The sequence below is a fragment of the Amblyomma mixtum genome, chromosome 1, assembly GCF_055824585.1.
Source record: "Amblyomma mixtum isolate Tamu chromosome 1, ASM5582458v1, whole genome shotgun sequence".
In the NCBI taxonomy this organism is placed as follows: Eukaryota; Metazoa; Arthropoda; class Arachnida; order Ixodida; family Ixodidae; genus Amblyomma; species Amblyomma mixtum.
In genome coordinates this window covers 86,670,318-86,688,535 of record NC_143012.1, presented here as the reverse complement: position 1 = coordinate 86,688,535, position 18,218 = coordinate 86,670,318, and the positions used below count along the sequence as shown (strand labels likewise).

The 18,218-nt window shown below is 48.0% G+C and overlaps 1 protein-coding gene across 1 annotated transcript in view; it reads right to left on the bottom strand.

The window, feature by feature from the left end:
• Positions 1-203: 203 nt before the first annotated feature.
• The window catches only part of LOC149367118 (uncharacterized), a 39,723-nt gene continuing 21,708 nt past the window's right edge, over positions 204-18,218 (bottom strand). Inside the window, exons 5-7 of the mRNA XM_089566592.1 lie at positions 12,993-13,134; positions 10,721-10,851; positions 204-601 (exon numbers count right to left, since the gene is read on the bottom strand). Of these exons, the coding sequence (XP_089422718.1) occupies positions 341-601; positions 10,721-10,851; positions 12,993-13,134 (534 nt within the window). The 3' untranslated portion in view covers positions 204-340. The remainder of the gene's footprint in view (positions 602-10,720; positions 10,852-12,992; positions 13,135-18,218) is intronic.

Here is an 18,218-nt window from a genome sequence, read left to right as displayed (position 1 = left end):
GTAGTTCATCTTGGGGGAAAAACACAGCGCACTCCTAAGACAGGGACGAAGAAAGACAAGACGATACTGCGCTGATTTCAACTGACTTCAACAATAAAATAATCAGTTCAAGTCAGCGCGGTATCGTCTTGTCTTTCTTTGTCCGTGTCTTGGGAGTGCGCTGTGTTTTTCCCCCCAGATGTGTATAGCAATAGGCCAGAAGAAAAGATGCCAACAAATTTGTTTAATTTTTACCGCTGCACACGAGTCGCACAGGAGGAGCTTGATGTCCGGAAAGCGCCGTAACGGAAACAGTTACGTGTACCACGTGATGAGCGCAGGCCAAACGGAATGACCGCCGTCACGGCGCCCAGCGGCGATAGACGGCCCTGCCAGCATGCCTACTCCGTCTTCTCCGGTTGGGCTTTTTGGTCGTTTCTTCTTCCTTGGCGTGGTCTTTGTAGTCCTGCTCCATCAGCTCTCTGACGATGGCGAAGCGCTCGTACGAGGGCTGTTTCGGCGTGGCGCTGCCTTTGCACGAAGCCACGTCGTTCTGGACGTCGTAGACGGCCCACACTAGGGCCACGTCTTTTTTGCGGGCTTCCTTTATCGCCTCTTGCACCTGCGTGGGAGAGAAGAACACAACGGCACACACTCGTTAATGCTATTGCACAGTCTCGTCTAAGGTTTGGTTTAGTTTGGTTTATGGGGTTTAACGTCCCAAAGCGACTAAGGCTATGAGAGACGCCGTAGTGGAGGGCTCCGGAAACTTCGACCACCTGGGGTTCTTTAACGTGCACTGACATCGCACAGCACATGGGCCTCTAGAATTTCTCCTCCAAAGAAATTCGACTGCCGCGGCCGGAATCGAACCCGCGTCTTTCAGGTCAGCAGCCGCAGTCCCGTCTAAGGTCAGACGGTGACCCTCATAGCTTGAGTCGCTTTGTTAAACCACCATTAACATAAACATAAATATAAACATAAACAAAATCTTCAAATTTTTGGCCATTGAATGCCGTCTGACCTTAGTCTCGTCTAAGGTCAGAGTCGACATTCAATGGCCAAAAATTTGAAGATTTTGTTTATGTTTATATTTATGTTTATGTTAATGATGGTTTAACGTACCAAAGCGACTCAAGCTACGAGGGTCACCGTAGGGAAGGGCTCAGGAAATTTCGACCTCCTGTATTCTTTAACGTGCACTGACCTCGCATGTTAATGGTGGTTTAACGTCCCGAAGCGACTCAGGCTATAAGGGGCGCCGTAGTGAAGGGCTCCGGAAATTTCGACCACCTGAGGTTCTTTAACGTGCACTGACATCGCATAGTACACGGGCCTCTGGAATTTTGCCTCCATCAAAATTTTACCGCCGGTGGAGGCGAAATTCCAGAGGGACACTTAAGCTCCGCCTTAAGGTTATGACGCGATAGTGTAATGGGTTAATTCCCATATATGCAGAATTTGTCTTTTTCTCCTTTACATTCTTTACACGCATGGATCCCTGGCAGCCCTCATACCACACCTGGCTGAGTAGTGCAGCGGTTAAGCGATAAGTCACCGCCCTGCAATGGCAGGTGCTGCCACCGGTGGGCCTAATCCCTTACAAAAAATATTTAAGACAGTCTGTAGAGTGTCTATAGACTTCTGTCTATACATTCTATAGACTATCTATAGACGAACCCTAAAGAATAGTCTACAGGCAATACAAATGCTATAGATAGTCTATAGACAATTTATAGATTTATGGCCATACACTTTTAGTAGACTTTATTCAACATCTGGGATGTCAGGGGTACACCCAAAATGCCTATGACTGGCTTCACAGAGGGGCGCACCCCCGTACATAAAAACAGGAAGCAACAGTACACGGAGAGAACAATAAAAAAGACTACAGTGCATAGGTAAATATCATATTCAATAAAGATTAGTGAACATCCTCTTGCATTAATACATAGGTGAAGTCGGCAAGATTAACACGCAACACTCAAGACACTGAAAAATGGAAAACGAAGGACAACAATCACAAAAGAAAACGGGATAAAGGAGGAGTGAGTGAGTAGAAACTTTATTGATTTCTAAGATTTAGCCTGCGGTGGAGGTCGTCTTCAAGTCTTCTCTTCAAGTCTTGAGGTTGCCTCCTTAGCCTTGGGTGGTCCCCTAGTCCAGGGCTCCACTGAGTCTGGCCACCTCGCTTGCGTGTGCTATGAGTGCCCTTTGGGCCTCTAGCTCGCAGCTGGTGAGCCGGCTCTCCCATTGCTCCGCACTTGGTGTGTCGTGTTTGTGGAACGATATGTTTCTATCGCATTCCCATGTTATGTGGTATAGTGTTGGCCTCGCTTCGCACCAAGGGCATGTGGCGCGGTATTGTGTCGGGAACATCTTGCTTAGTATATATAAATTGGAGAAGGAGCCTGTCTGTAGCTTCCGCCATTTTGCGGCTTCTTCCTTGCTTAGCTCTTTGTGTGGTGGAGGGTATTTGTATCTTAGCCCCCTGTATAAACTTAGTGTTTCAGAGTACCCAGCCCCTAGGCTAGTCCAGAGCTCCTCCGGGGCTTGTGACCCCCCAGCTCGGATAGTAAGCCCTCGAGCTAGTTCGTCCGCCCTTTCGTTGCCCCAGACCCCCGCGTGGCCTGGTATCCAAATTATGTTATGTTCCTCTCTCCTCCCCGAGGGTGTCCCCTCGCTGAGGATCCTGGGTGTCGTTTTGCCTACCCTTCCTTTTGTGTAGTTTCGACACGCTTCTTGTGAGTCTGTTAGGATATTCAGGGGTCTCCCCTTTCTATCCACCTCCCTCATTGCTAGGGCCTCTGCTACATTTGATGCCCTGGCCGTGAGGCTCGTTATGTGTTCTCCCTGGTGGTTGACGACTACCGCCACCATTTTATTTCCTCGTTCACCATAGTACGGGGAGGCGTCGGTGTATACCGTGCTGTCCCTGTGCCCTATTGTTTTTTCATAGTATTCTGCCCTGGCTCTCCTCCTGCTGGCATGGAGGTTTGGATCCATGTTGCGGGGGATGGGTTGTACGCTTATGTTTCTTCTTAGTGCGTCTGGTATGTTTGCCCTGTTGTTCTGATGGTTCTCCGTCTCCCGACCCAACCTAGTCAGAAGTGCTCGTCCGGTTCTTGTGTCGCTGAGTCTTCGAAGTTGTGCCTTTATTTGGCATTCACTCAGCTCTTCAAAAGTGTCGTTAAGCCCTAGTTCCATTAGCTTCTCGTTGGACGTGTTCCTTGGTAGATGTAAGGCTATCTTGTACGCTTTGCGAAGGATAGCTTCTGCTTGCTCTCTTTCAGCTTTGATGGTTACGTGGTATGGTAGTATGTTATTCGACTGACTATCAGGCTGTTCACCAGTCTGATTGTGTCTTCTTCCTTCATGCCATGCCTTTTGCTGTCTACTCTATTTATCATTCGGCCTACTTGCTCCGCCGCTTTGCGTAGCAGGCTGAGTGTGCGGCTGCATTTCCTGCTACCTTGCAGCCACATACCGAGTATTCTTATCATTCTTTGTTCCGGTATGTCCTGCCCTTCTAGTTTCACCTCGAGGTTAGCCTCTGTAGGGTGCCTTCCTACTCTGAGAAGTTCGGACTTTTCGGTGTAACACCTTAGTCCCCTCTTCTTCATGTATACTTCAATGCAGGTGGCTGCCGCTTGTAGACTTCCTTCTTTGCTTCCTAGCGAGCCTTCGCTGGTCCATATGGTGATCTCGTCCGCATACATTGCGTGTCTGATCCCTTGTATCTGGCTGAGCTCTTTGGCTAGGATGATCATTGATATGTTGAAGAGCACTGGTGATATCACAGAGCCTTGTGGAGTTCCCCTGCATGGTGTTTGAAAGACCTCGCTTCGTAGGTCTCCCAAACCCACCGTTGCAGTTCTGTTTGTGAGGAAGCTTCTCACGTAATCGTGTGCTTTCTTTCCGCAGTTGGTGGAGTTGATGCCTTCCATGATTGCTGCGTGGGATACGTTGTCGAAGGCCCCTTTGATGACCACGGCCATTACTACGTTTTCCCCTTTTCTTGGCATTGTTTCTAGTACTTCTTCTTTGAGCTGAAGCAGCACGCCTTGGGTCGATAGATGTTCCCTGAAGCCGAACATAGTGTTGGGGTACCATCCTCCGTCTTCTAGGTGTCTTTGTATTCTTTTAGTGATGATTCTTTCGAAAAGCTTGCCCAGACACGATGTTAGCGAGATAGGTCTGAGATTTTATATCTGCAGTTTTTTGCCTGGTTTGGGTATCATAACGACTTCCGCGTGTTTCCACTCTTTCGGAACCGTTCCCTCTTCCCAGAGTTTGTTTAAGTATTTTGTGAGCTGTTCTACCGCTTCATCGCTGAGATTTCTTATCAACGAGTTCTGAATCTTGTCCGCCCCCGCTGCCGTGTTCTTTGTCGTTGCCCTTATGGCTTGAATAACTTCTTCTCTTGTTATCGGTTTGTCCATGTCCTGGTTTTCTTTCCCTTGGTATTCTCCCTGGTAGGCTTTCACCTGTTCTTTTCCGTAGCATTTCTCTTTTACTGCTTGGATTAGCTGCTCCTCCGTCCCTTCGTATTGGTGGATCAGTCTTTGTATCGATTTGTTACTTTCTGCTTTGTTCTTCGATGGGTCCATGAGCTTCCTTAGTATTTGCCACGTTCTGGCCGTGCCTAGGGTGCCATTCAGTGTTGTGCTGAATTGTTGCCATCCCTGTCTAGCCAGTTGTGTTGCGTATTCTTCCGCTCGCTTGGTGATTTCTGTTATCTTCTTTTTTATTTTCCTGTTAAGCTTCTCTTTTTTCCAGCGTTTGGTTAGGCTTTTCCTTGCATCCCATAGGCCGCGGAGTCGTTTGTCTACCTCTGGTGCCTGTTCTGTGCGGTTCACTTCTTTGGTATATGTATCTCTTATTTGTTTAAGTTGTTGGCTCCATTCTTCTAAAAACGTGATATCGCCTTTGATGCTTTTGCAGTGGGTGCGGAAGGCGTCCCAGTCTGTCAGTCTTGCCTTGCCTATTTTCCTTCTGATGCTTTCGGCTTCAATGGCCACTCTGATTATAAAGTGGTCGCTGCCTAGGTTCTCCTGTGTGTTTTCCCACTCTGCTTGTTTAGCTCCTCTGACAAAGGTTAGGTCGGGACACGTGTCTACGCTTACGCTGTTGCCTTGCCTTGTGGGTTGGCTCTCATCCGTAAGGAGGAAAAAACTTGTAGTAAGAAAAAAAACCGTACCGTTAGGCCCTCAGGGCTCATTGCGCCGATTAAGAAGAATTGGAATTATATGTCGCAGCATTTGACGACCATAATTAGTACGGAAGGATGGCACATACCAGACGTCGTTGTTACGCGTTGGGTAGTAATTAGCTTTGGGCCGTAAGTTAGCTGTGATATCAAAGCATGCATCGTGATTTTTCTGTTTTCTTTCATATCGTTTACTTAGCAATAAATTACATAGGTCGTTAATAGGAGTTACTTTTAATGATGCGAAAAGATGTTGAGTGTGAGCAGCAAACGGGGCAATTGCAATGATACGAATGACCTTTTTCTGTATTTTCTGTAACCTATATGTATTTGACCATGTTGTTGTACCCCACACCAGATGACAATATGAAAAGTTAGATAGAAAAAGTGCATTATAAACTAAAATCTGACACTCAGAGGTAGTAAAGAGCGGACATTGTATAATATGCCTGTGCATTTTGCAAGTTTTTTGTCTATAGAGAGTCTATGGACTATGAACAGACAAAAGAAATATCTATACGAAGGCAATAGAGTCTATAATAAGTCTATAGACTGTCTATAGACCATTTTTATAAGGGTTGTGCGACCCGGGTTGCTCTTTCCGAGCGACCACCTGCCATGGTTGGTAGTTTGCAAACAATCCAGTGAGCAGGATGTGATGGAGCCACAAGGTCACGTGACGTGGGTGGCCCGCCTGACTCCTAGGTTGCTTCTCTGGTGATGTTTCGTGGAATTTTCCAGCACGGTGAAGGACGCAGAAGGCGGCGCCGGATTGTCTGCGCGACGAACCCCTATACGCCCATCTCCTCAACCAATACACGCGCCTATCACAAACGCCAATTTCTTGACCTACTCCATATCCAACGCACCATCCCCTTTGAGGAACGGGCACGAGCGCCAGAACCCTGCAGACGCGTCTTCAGGGTCCGACCCATTCCACGCAACATGTCACAGCCGCCGCGGTGGCTCAGTGGTTAGGGCGCTCGGCTGCTGACCCGAAAGACGCGGGTTGGATCCCGGCCGCGGCGGTCGAATTTCGATGGAGGCGAAATTCTAGAGGCGCCCGTGTGCTGTGCGATGTGAGTGCACGTTAAAGAACCCCAGGTGGTCGAAATTTCCAGAGCCCTCCACTACGGCGTCCCTCATAGCCTGAGTCGCTTTGGGACGTTAAACCGCCACAAACCAGCAACATGTCACACTCTGACCATAATGGCCGTCGCCAGGCGCGTGCAGAAGCGCTGCTGCGACATTATGGTCGACAGCAACACGCGTACTACGTTGACGTTGCCGGACCCCACCGTGGGGCGTGGTTCACCGTTGCAGTTGTCTACGACACCAACACAGTGGCAGGACTCACGTTCCGCGCCTACTGTACAACACACGCGGAGGAAATCGTGATTGCGCTCGTCCTTTCCCTACCACAAGTGAAACACATCATTACGGACTCGAAGGGGGCCTGTCGGAATTATGAGCTCGGTTGGATACCTCCTCTCGCCTGGCGCATCCTACAAAACTGCTGCCGGTGCAGCGACCCTCCAAAATGAAACCTCATCTGGACTGCCGGCCACCAGGGACTCCAGGGCAAGGAGTTAGCCGATCAGACGGCCCGCGCGCTCTCTCTCCGGGCACTCACAACTGCTCTGGAAGCCTACTCCGAGCCCAGCCAATCTGTAATTACATTCAATGACATCACTACATGCTAGAAGGACAGTTATCGTCGCTTTCGGGAACCCAGTAAGGGTCTTCGGAGAGCAGACGAACGGCTCCTTCTCAAAATTTTTACAAATACAATGCTGTGTCCGGAAGTATAAGCACTTCAACACAAAATTTGATGGGGGCTGTTCCACATGGTTTGGGCGTACCCTTCCAATCCACACCAATCCCAATCCTTACTCTCGCCCTCCTAGGGATGCCTGTGAGGCGGCGCTGCACGGTTGCCATGACCAACTACAGTTCCAACGGACATTGGTCGCCAGGGCGCGAGCAGCGTTAGACGCCACTGGGGCTTCGGAATAGGAGGTCCACATAGATTTTTGATGCCCTGGGACAATAGGGCCGGGGCCCAAGCTCCTCCTTGTAGATAGTCAATAAATGCTTACCACCACCACCACCACCTTAACGCTATAGCGTTAAACTGACTAGTAAATTCGGCATCGAGGGTCGGCGTCGTTGATTGTTTGTTTGTTTGTTTGTTTGTCTGTTTGTTTGTTTGTTTGTTGTGCTTAAGACATTACATAAGTAGTGTGAGGGGCATAGGCAAAAGGCGATAGCAATAGCGAAAATACCCAGCGAAGTAACCTAGGAGGTAGATGGGGCACCTAGGTAACGTGACCTTGAATAGTCATCACAACCTGCCCACTGCGCAGGTGGCAGTTAAATTAATTATTGGTCACTCGCGAAGAGCACCCTGGGCCGCACGAAGCCCACCGCTGGGAGCACCTGATATCGCCGGGCAATGGCGCATTGCTTGACCGCTGCACCACTGCGCCTGGAGGGGCACGAAGACTCCCAGGGATCTATGAGAATGACCTTCAGCGTATGTGGGAATTAACCCAATACACTATCACGTCATACCCTCAAGGCGCAGCTTAAGTGGCCCGCACAATTTTTTTTTATCGCTTGGAAAATTTCGGTGCGAGTGCACTTCAAACGGACCGGCCGCGGTGACTCTGTGGTTAAGGCGCTCATCTACCGAGCCGGAGTGCCCGTGTCCGAACCCAACCTGGGCGGCCGCGTTTCGAAGTATGCGAAACGCAAAAGGCGCCCGCGTGCTGTGCGATTATCAGTGCACGTTGAAGATCCCCAGGTGGTCGAAACTAGTCCGGAGACCTCCACTACAGCACCTCCTTCTTTTCGTCTTTCACTCCCTCCTTTATCCCTTGCATTACGGCGCGGTTCGGGTGTCCAACGAGATAAGTGATTCATAATGGTGGTTCAACAGCGCAAACATACATAGAGCAAGAAAGAGACAAGACACACACACCAGCGCTGTCTTGTCTTTTTCCTGGTCTATGTGTGTTTGCGCTTGTGAACCACCATTATGAATCTACACCAACTAGCCCAATCTGCAGTTCTTCTACAGAGATATGTGAGACAGTGAGTTATTTCCTTTCCTAAATCCCAATTTTCTATTTTTTTTTTCAATTAAAACGGTGGTCCTCTTAGATGCGAGGAGGATGCTGCACCCCAGCCTTTGTATGTCTCAGAAAAAGTTGGGTATTTTCAGTTTACTGAACCGGCGATTCAACTCGAGGTGGCGCGCGTGAAGTCTGTTTCGCGTTTCGCTTTCGCTAAGCACAGCATTTTTGCACGCCCACATACATAATAAGAGTAAACACGCTACCGGCGCTCGTTCGTAACTCAGTGCCGTGAAAAAAAGTTCTCAATCACGCTCTCAAATCATTTCCGGAGTTACGTAACACGACAACGTCATTAGCAGACGAAGCCTCTGCAATGCCATTCATTAAACCTTGTGCCAAGCGCTTTCCAGTTCAACCCTCCGCACAACACTGGCGAACTTACACAGAGTAGCAACGGATTGATTGTGCCACTCTTCGTAACATATTTCGCTGTATGCATTCCGCCACTGCCCGTGCAGAAAGATACAGGCACTGTGCAGTTTATGTGGCTAGTTTTCAACATACCCGCATAGTCGTCGAGCCGTGGCCTAGTTACACTATCTGCATGAATGCTTATGTTTTAAACGGATGAAACTCTTACGTAAGCAATGAAGCCTAGTGTAATACTACTGTAATACTAGCCGTAATCAGCGGATTGTGAGTAAGTCTATTGTCGAGTATCTATGCAAAAACGCAGCCTGTCTTGTTTGTTGCCTCTACCGTAACGTATAGTCTCTACCAAAAGTAACCAGGCTGCATGGTTTGCCTTTCATTCGTGTAGTAGAGCCGTAATGGCTTCCCTAAAGACCAAAACTTATTTAAAGGTGATGACAGGGGTTCTCCTTACCATACAGAGATTTAGAGCTTGAGGGCTGGCATAATAGCTTCAATATACGACTGAGAAGCAAACCGTGCAGTCTGGTTACTTTTGGCGAATACTGTACCTGTAATTTCTTGAGCAACGCCTCAGTGCCTTGATAAGCCGCTGCTAACGGCAACCGAGTCTATAAGTTTTGCTCTTTTACTTGGCTATTCTGATTGGGACCACAGGCGGCAGTACACGGCATTGCATCAAGCTAGTTTTTTGCGTTTGTTGTATTTGGTGTCGCTCTTGGCGATCGACATGATTGTAACGTGACGGGTAATACAAAACTGAACGAGTGTTCATTAGCGACACGACTTTCACCGTGCGCAGTGAGGCCAAGGCAGAAGAGGAAGAAAAGGTGATCTGGAGCTCAGATGCGAGTGTGTTTAGCTGTAACAATGACTGTTAAATGGGTCAGTTACCCCTGGCTTGCACGACCCACTGGTCGCATTAATGACGTCGTTGGGAAGCAAGATCACAATTACCCGTATACTTAATGTGATCCCGCAATGTGGCAGCGTAATTGTAGGCTCACCCCGACCATCAAACTGGGTGCTGCGAAGGTATGGCAGTTAAAAACTGACGTAGTAATAAGTAATGTATTCTACTCGCTCTGTCATTGTTATGTTGTGCCTTTCTTCTATGTCTCACGCCGAGTTGATGTTGGCGACCACAAGCCGTGCGTAAGCAGCAAAGCAACAAAAAATTGCAACGACACTTTAGCAACTGAAGTGTTGAGAAAAGCCGAGGACACTATGCCGTGACGATATCCGGTGGAAGTGACGTCACACCGTTGCCGTGGCACTATCGATACCCAAATTATACATCTTTCGGGGATCCTAGGTGTTAATTACGCTTAATTAAACACTTTTCCATCTAATTTGACCCAAATCTCACGCTTTTCCAGCCATTTTGAGACAATTTTCACTATGCCGTGACGACTTCCGGTGGATGTGACATCACACCGTTCCCGCGGCTATATCGACGTCCGCTCTATTTCGACATTTCGACAGTTTTGCCTATAATTAATTAACTAATCTACGCTCATCAAACAAGGCTTCTAGGTTAAGTTTGACTCTATCTGAAGCGATAACTCATTTTCTTCTATCTCTTTTAGTTCCCGAGTTAACTCGAGTTAAACGCTGCCACAGTTCTGACACCCTCTGCTAACGGACGACAGTGTGAGCTATTAAAGGCTCGCCTTAATACGCGGCTCGTTTGGGTTAAAAACAGTGGAATCGTTAAACAGTGCAAACAAGGGCAATGCTTATGGCATGTTTCGTCGTGATATAAGAGAAATTAGAATCTAAAGCCTTGTGCACCCTACGCTACCAACAGATGCAACGCGCGACACAGAAACTGACTAAATATCTCTAAAGAGGACGAGTCTGCAGTAAAGGGCGACGCCTTGTTCCGGAACGAGATATCCCAGCATAATCCTTTAGATGTCCCTTGTCACTTGCGAAATAGCACTAGGCTATAGGAAACAAAACTGATGGATTTATTTGTCCGGTGATATGAAAGAGCTAGCGGGCCAGGATCCAGTACCTTCGCGCGGGTCGAGTTCTTATGCTCGAAGACCATGAACACCTTGTCCTTCGGTACGGTGCCGCTGCTCTCCAGTTTGTCCGAGAGTTTTATGTCGTCCTGCTTAGCATGGCACACCTCCGAGAAGTCCACTGCAAAGAAAAAGAAGACGAAAACGATTCCCTGACTTTGTGCCATCAGTCAGGATTGAACTGTAACTGCGCACCTCAAGTGTCTATTTCTAAACCCTATACGGATAACGTGGCCAAAGACAGCCCGTCGTGATGTCCAGTCACCCGCCTCCTGTCACGGCTTTCATGGTGGCATGTTATTCATAATTCTTGTATACGTTATTTTACTGTCGGCATGACTCAAAAGCATTCCAGAGGGGAGGCGCATGGAAAGCATAGCAGCGAGAAATATAAATATAAACAAGGCTCAGAGAAGTAGGTCACACCAACGGACCATGCAAACAAAAAAGCGAAAAGTACAAGCCACAGAAATTTCATAAACCCGCCAAATATGACCGAATAGAACTGAAGCTCACACGATAAGTGGTGTGCACATATGTAAAAATGGCCTATAGACAGTCTTAGGCTCTGTTGCCTTCCTATAGATATTTATTTTTGTCTATTCATAGTCTATAGACTGTCTATAAACAAAAGCCTACTAAATTGTATGGCCATAAATCTATAGACTGTCTATAGTCTGTCTATAGCATTTGTATTCCCTGTAGACTGTTCTCTAGGATTTGTCTATAGAGACTCTATACATTTTATAGACAGATCTATAAACTGTCTAAAAAAATTTTTGATGAATGCAACGCGTTCATCATTGGCCACGAAAATAAAAAAAAACTAAATTCCAGAAGTACAGGCTAAACCGGCCAAGGAACTAAAAAGAAACGGCACAATGCGCAATCAGTATATAGTATGGTCCATGGGGTTTAACATCTCAAACAAACATTGCCTTTGACAGACGCCGTAGCCGAGGACGGCGGATTAACTTCGATCACCGGGCCTTTTTTTTTTCTTTTAACATGCACGGACATCGTGCAGTACACGGGCGCCTGAAGTTTCGCCTGCATTGAAACGCGGTCGCCGCAGCAGGAATTCAACCCTAAAGCCCACAGATGCAAAAACTGCATGTGCCTAATTATGAGGACTGCAAATTAGCTGGAGTAGATTTAGAAGAAAAATGGTTTCATCTTGTATCTTGCATGAACACGCATGAACGCTGTATGGACAATGCAACGTTGCATGAACGATAAAACGTGATCGTTGTTCATGTCCTACGCGCCAGGTTTTATTTTGTGATGAGAAAAGGGGTTTCCTAAAGATCGCGCCAGCGGCAATGTCTCAGACACCATTTTCTCCCTGGATTTCACTGCGGCCTGTTTTATGTGTGCTCGTGCGATGAACACTGCACCATCGACGTATATATCTTGCGTCCGTCCAAGGACAGTAATGCTTTCGGATTCCCACGCGTAAGCAGTCCAAGTGTCGCTGCCGAATTTTTTTCTCTCTCTCTAAACGAAAAGGGGATTACAGTTATGCTTAGAACCCATGTTACATCACGCTAACCACTTGAGAAAATAGCTGATACAACTGACAAACAGACTCGCAGGAGACTATTCGCAGCATCGCTATAATTAAAATTTCCGGTCGCCAGTCAGCGCTAGTCTCCTGTGTTTCTTACCTGGAAACCGGCCTGATCCGCGCTGCTACAGCAATTTCGATCGTGTACCAACATTTCCACCTTTCAGCACTAGTGCACGTCCGCATTCGCACTGTTTCTATAGCGGCGTTTGCATGAACCCGACAGTGGCGGGTGACTCAGGGGATCGAGTTGATCAAGGTCAGCCCAACTCGACGACTGCGTGTTTACATGAACTCGATTTTAGCGAGTCGAGACCGCTTCAACTCCAGCGACACCAAGCGTCAAACAGCGCAAGCGGGAGAGGGCAGTGGCAGCCTCCAAAATGGCGGCACGGGACCGCTGTCTCGGAGGCGCGGCGGCGCAGACGAAAAACAGGCTCGCATTTCTCCTCTCCCCTACCGCTAACCCGACCCCTCGACTCGATGCTTTTAGAAAGGCGGGTCAAGCGAGTTAACCTACCCTCAGCAGGCGAGTTGACTCGTTCTTCCGCTTATTTTAGTCGACGCGACAGCGTTTACATGAATCCGACAATCTGTTTTTTACTCGACAAGCAAACTCGACTCGACTCTATAGAGTTCATGTAAGCAGGCCTTATGTCGTTTCGAGTTTAACGATAACTGGGTACTGTACATACGTTTGTAGAAGAGGTCGCACTTGTCCCCAAAACCGGTGGTGGCCTTCAGTCCGCCTTTGGGCTCGAACAGGAACACGCTCATCGTAAGAGAAAGGGCCAAGCCGAAAGGCATGCTCTTGCTCAGCAGGGGCATCAGGCGCTCCTGCGTTGAGCATGCGCAAACACGCATCAGGAAGCAGAACGCCATCGCTGTGGAACACAACACGTTTCCTTTGTTTTCATCACTCCATGCGTGAAGGCAGCACACCGTAGTAGATGTTACAATACGGCAACTCGGTGTATTGGAACATCTGGCTTTCAGAGGAGTGCTTACGAAGGCAGTAAATAGATGTTCAAGGGATATCAAGGAACGGAAACGGGAATGGGTAGGGCAAGTAATATGGAGAGCAGGGGCCGAGCGTATTTCATATGCTGTTCATTTTTGGTTTCCATTTCGCATGCACTCGGTTCTCTGTCAGTATAGTCACTCCATATGCAGGAAAAGGGGAGGTCCGATCGCCAACCACCCAATGGCCGGAACGCTTGCCACAAACAATTGAAAGCCGCGGGTATATCTGAGTGACCCCTAACAGAGTGCCGAAAGGACGCTAAATGGCCAACGTAAAAACTGCGTGAACACCTTGGCAACTAAAGTGTTGAGAGGCGAAAGCTGAGGACACTATGCAGTGATGACTTCCGGTCGACGTGACGTCACACCGCTCCTGTGGCTATATCGATGCCCGCGCTATTTCGACGCAATTTCGACACTTTTGCCTATAATTAATTAACTAATTAATCAAACATTTACCTGAACCAACCATTGGTTTTCTTTTGTCTTTTTGGTTCCCGAGCTACACGCGTGTGAACGGACGACACTATGAGCCATTAAAGGCTTTCGCCTTAAAATGGACAGCTTATGGAGTGCGGCCCTAGATAATCGACTATGTCGGTAACACTAAATGAGTAAATTCAAGGCAAGGAAAGCGCAGTAAAGGGAAGGCACGGAGTCAGATGCATGGATGAGATTAAGAAGTTTGTGGTGAAAAGTGGCCGATGCTGGAACAGGACAGGGTTTATAGGTATACCTGAGAGTTCTTCGCCCAGATGTGGTTGAAGCTGGGCTGATGATAGGACATTTCTAGCATCGTCCTGCATTCTTCCCTTCCCTGTATTTGCGTCCCTTCCACTGGTTTTTCTGTGTCCTGACCAACTGACCAAGCTCTCCAGTCTTGTCTGTGGACTAATGACGATGACACATGAGAACAGAGCTACATCAGCTAGAGAATAAACGCGAACTGTTTACCTATTTGCCCAACTAAAGAAAAAGGAAGTGCGCTCCGAGGGAAGATTTGTTTATTTACTAAAGACTGGTTGCTTTATTTCAAAGCCTTAGCTAGGAAAACGGCTCAAGTTAACACGCTTTGTCAAAACTGAAACAATTACTGTGGTACATGTTATACAGTACGCGTAGAAAGGAAAACAAATTGCAAAAAAATACGTCATACGGGGAAAAAACAGCAACTCGTGTGAGAATTTCGCAAAATTAAAGTGAAGAAAGTGCCCTGGTAGCACAAAATAGTTAAAAGCTTTTAAGAAAAGCTGTCAACGATACGACAGTTGGGGCCTTTACAAAATCAGCTGTGAGAGCATTCTTCGTACAGTCCGCAGAAAAAAAATTAATTGTGCATGTTTCAGAGCGACATATGAGAACTTCTTCACTTCTCACGAGTTTAAGGCTGCGTTGGGAGACTACCGACAAGTCTTATACGCTCGCTGCTCTAGGTGAACAGCAATATGCATGTACTATCGCGGACAAAAGTTTGGTGTATTGTATATTGTTCCTATTATTTATGTGCATCTCTTTTGTTGTGTACGCGATCAGGGTTACACTCTTGTCCTTTTTCTTTCTTTGATGAGATTCACTGGTCACTGACCATGGTCAAACACAAATGACGTTTCGGGAGCGCTACGGCTCCCTTGTTCACAATGAGCAACCGGCTGGACGTCCCGGGCTTTTTTTAGCGGTTAGTTCTTTCTTTGTTTTGATGGGGGCACTATGCTTACCATACGCCTGATGTTCGCGAAACACACTGCTGACGTTGTATGCATGGGGCACTGGGTGCTACTTCAAGCTGCATTACGCAGCTTTTTGCCCAGTGTCCCGTTTTTCCACACTGGGAAGAAATAAACTTTCATTTTCAATTTCAACTGTCCACCCACGTCCAAGTTCCGAACCATGCCGCAGTACACCGTTCTCGGCACCAGGAGAGCCAGGTGTCGCAGTGCGGCGCGTTTCGTGACTTGGACGGGGGGGCAAGCTAGTTTTGTCCCTGAGGCGCAAAGACATGAAATTCGCTTTGATAAGTGACGTAGCAGATTGTCCCAACTGCAGGAATTAGGACTGAATTGTACTGACTTTCTTTTAACATTTTCTAGTTTTTGTAGCGTGAGCTACACTGACCACAGCATCGCCGTTTCGCGTGCTCTTTTGCACATGGATGGATGGATGGATGGAAAAACTTTATTTTCGTCAGAGAGCATGTGTGGACGATTCCGTGTTAGATGGCCATCAACCCGTGGCTGACGGCGACCTGGGTGGCCCACTCCACGGCCCTGGTCTGGACGACCGGGTCTGAGCTGGCCAACACGGCCTCCCACTGCTCGAGGGAAGGATCACGCATAATGTCCGCCGGTGGCGGTGCTATGCTACAGCTCCATAATACGTGGTCATAGGTTGCCAATTCGTGACACCATTTGCACTCCGGCTGAATGTCCGGGTAGATTTTGCTCAACACGTATGGGTTGAAGAAACATCTGGTCTGCAATCGGCGCCAGACGCATTCCTGCGCCTTCACCAATTGCTTGTCCGGGGGTGGGTAAATCCTCCGGTTAAGTCTGAAATGAGTAGTAATGTCATGAAAGGATACCAGCCCATCTCTCGTGGACCTTCCCGGGACGTCCGGCTCACCTACTCGGCTGACGAAACCTCGAGCATTCATGTGAGCCACCATACTGCGCATGCCCGAGGAGCAAGGGACGTCACTACGCACAGCTCGCGTGCCTCGCCACGCGCACTCGCCGCTGCGGGCTACTGCGCATGCGCGAGGAGATGGCGCCGCGTGTATAAGAGCGGAGCGATACACAGCTACTGCGCCGGGTTCCATGGAGGAAAAACGCCAACGCCAATGAACAGAGTGAATGCCGACGGCCTATGCCTTCAGCGCCGCGTTTCTGGCACAGCCTTGTCAATGCATGCAGCCCACATCTCTCTCTCATCACCCCACGTACCTATACGCGCGATCCAGGCGCCCGCTCACCCAGGGAGCCATTATGCGCACTTCCTTTGCTTAAAATGATCGGAGTGTAAAACGTTGTCAACGCCAAAGCCAGTGAGCACAACGAACGCCGACGGCCTATGGCTTCAGCGACGCCGACGGCCTGTGGCTTCACCAGCGATGAGAAGAAGACAGACCATAAGAAATAAATAAACGCTTCACAACTGATAATGCACATTGTCTCATCCTTAATGTAGTCATAGTTAAACGTACAGGAATTTCAAGGTTTAACAGGGGAAAAACCAAGCTAAGAACAAGCTTAACCAAGAAGTACCAATACCTCACGCTACGCATATCCTGGCATAGCAGAGCTAAGCCACTGCCAATTTTTTAACGGCTTCCTTAGTGGACGGGTCCGATTCAACAGACGCGTATTCCAATGAAAGCTGAATAAAGGTATCCGTGACTAACATCCTAATTTTCAGCGTAGAGCAGCGAAGAGATCTTAAATAACTTTTTTTTTTACGTGGTTTATCTGTGACTATTAGAAATGTAGTCGTTCCACAGTGGATCAGAGCTAATGGCCAGAGATTGGTCCGTGGACAGATTATGACCACTAATAGAGTAAGAAAAGGTCTAATGGCCGCTGTTTTCAATGCGAAGAACAGGTAACCGATTGCTTCTCAGAGTAACTAAAGGGATTCCAAGCAAGGTGAGCACACAAACAGGCAACTGGGATACGCTGTAGGCGACTGGCACAGGGTTCTAGCTCCACTGGTTGAAAACTAAATCGCCAGCTCCCACTCCGCATGCGCAGTTCATGTTAGTGACAGGCGGATGCAACAGATGGCGGCAGCTGTCAAGCACACACTTGCCACCTCGCAGGCACTGCTGGCTCCTCCTGGCATCACATAGAGTTTCTTACTATTACCTAGAGGGAAAGCTGGCGGCGCTGCACTTCAGCCACCATGGACGCCCAAAGCATCATGGGGCGGTGAGCTACTTGTTGCGGGACAGTTGTATTTTTTTTGGGAACACGGAGTGGCACTACTAAGATGTTTCATTTCGAAAACGCTGTTTGTGTGTGCGCAAACGACTTTCGCGCGAACGCAGTGTGCAAAAGCCATAGTAGTGAAACCGCGACGACACACGACGCCAATAAAAGGTTTCACTTTTCCGAAATGCCATTAAAAAACCTTTTATAGTATTTAAGCAGCAACATCTTTTTTGAAAACATATTTACTTTTAAAAGTGCGCCTGTTAATTACGAAATATTAGTTTTTATAGTGTTCACTACTTGGCCAATAGGAGAGCGAGTCGTCTCTTATTTTGGGCAAATTTTGCACTTAAATGCTTTTCTGCTCGTTTGTTGCAATCATTAGACAAGATATTGAATATTAGGACGTTTGTAGTTATCAAACAGCTTTATTCTTTTATTATTTTTTGGCCAAAAGTTGCAGTTCCGCAACAAGTAGCTCACCGCCCCATGATGCTTTGAGCGCCCATGGTGGCTGAGGTGGTCACGTGGGGTCTCCATGCAAACTCCCATAGACGGCTTGCCAGCTTTCCCTCTAGGTAACAGTAAGAAACTCTATGTGGCATCAGATAGCACCCGCGTCTCCGACGTGCGTTTGTTTTCTATCAGTTGCAGACGCATTTTCGCCACTCCCCAGAGGGCGCCACATCTTGTGAAAAAGGCACCGCTCTCAGCCACTTTCCCCGCTCAATTTGGTGCTCCCTCTTCTGGCAACACTGGGCCGCGCCCGTCATACATCTTACGTCATACGCCACATGTTGTGAAGTGGCTGACTGGAGATCGATGGCTGAAAGGTTTTGAGGCGAAAGCCTTTAATGCCTCGTCGTTGTCGACAGAAGGTTGTCAGCAGACAGCAGAGGTGTCACGCTTTTCGGTTGGTCGAAATGGTTATGACGTCACAGTGCGCGGATTCGCAGTAATGAGGTCAGCCATGGA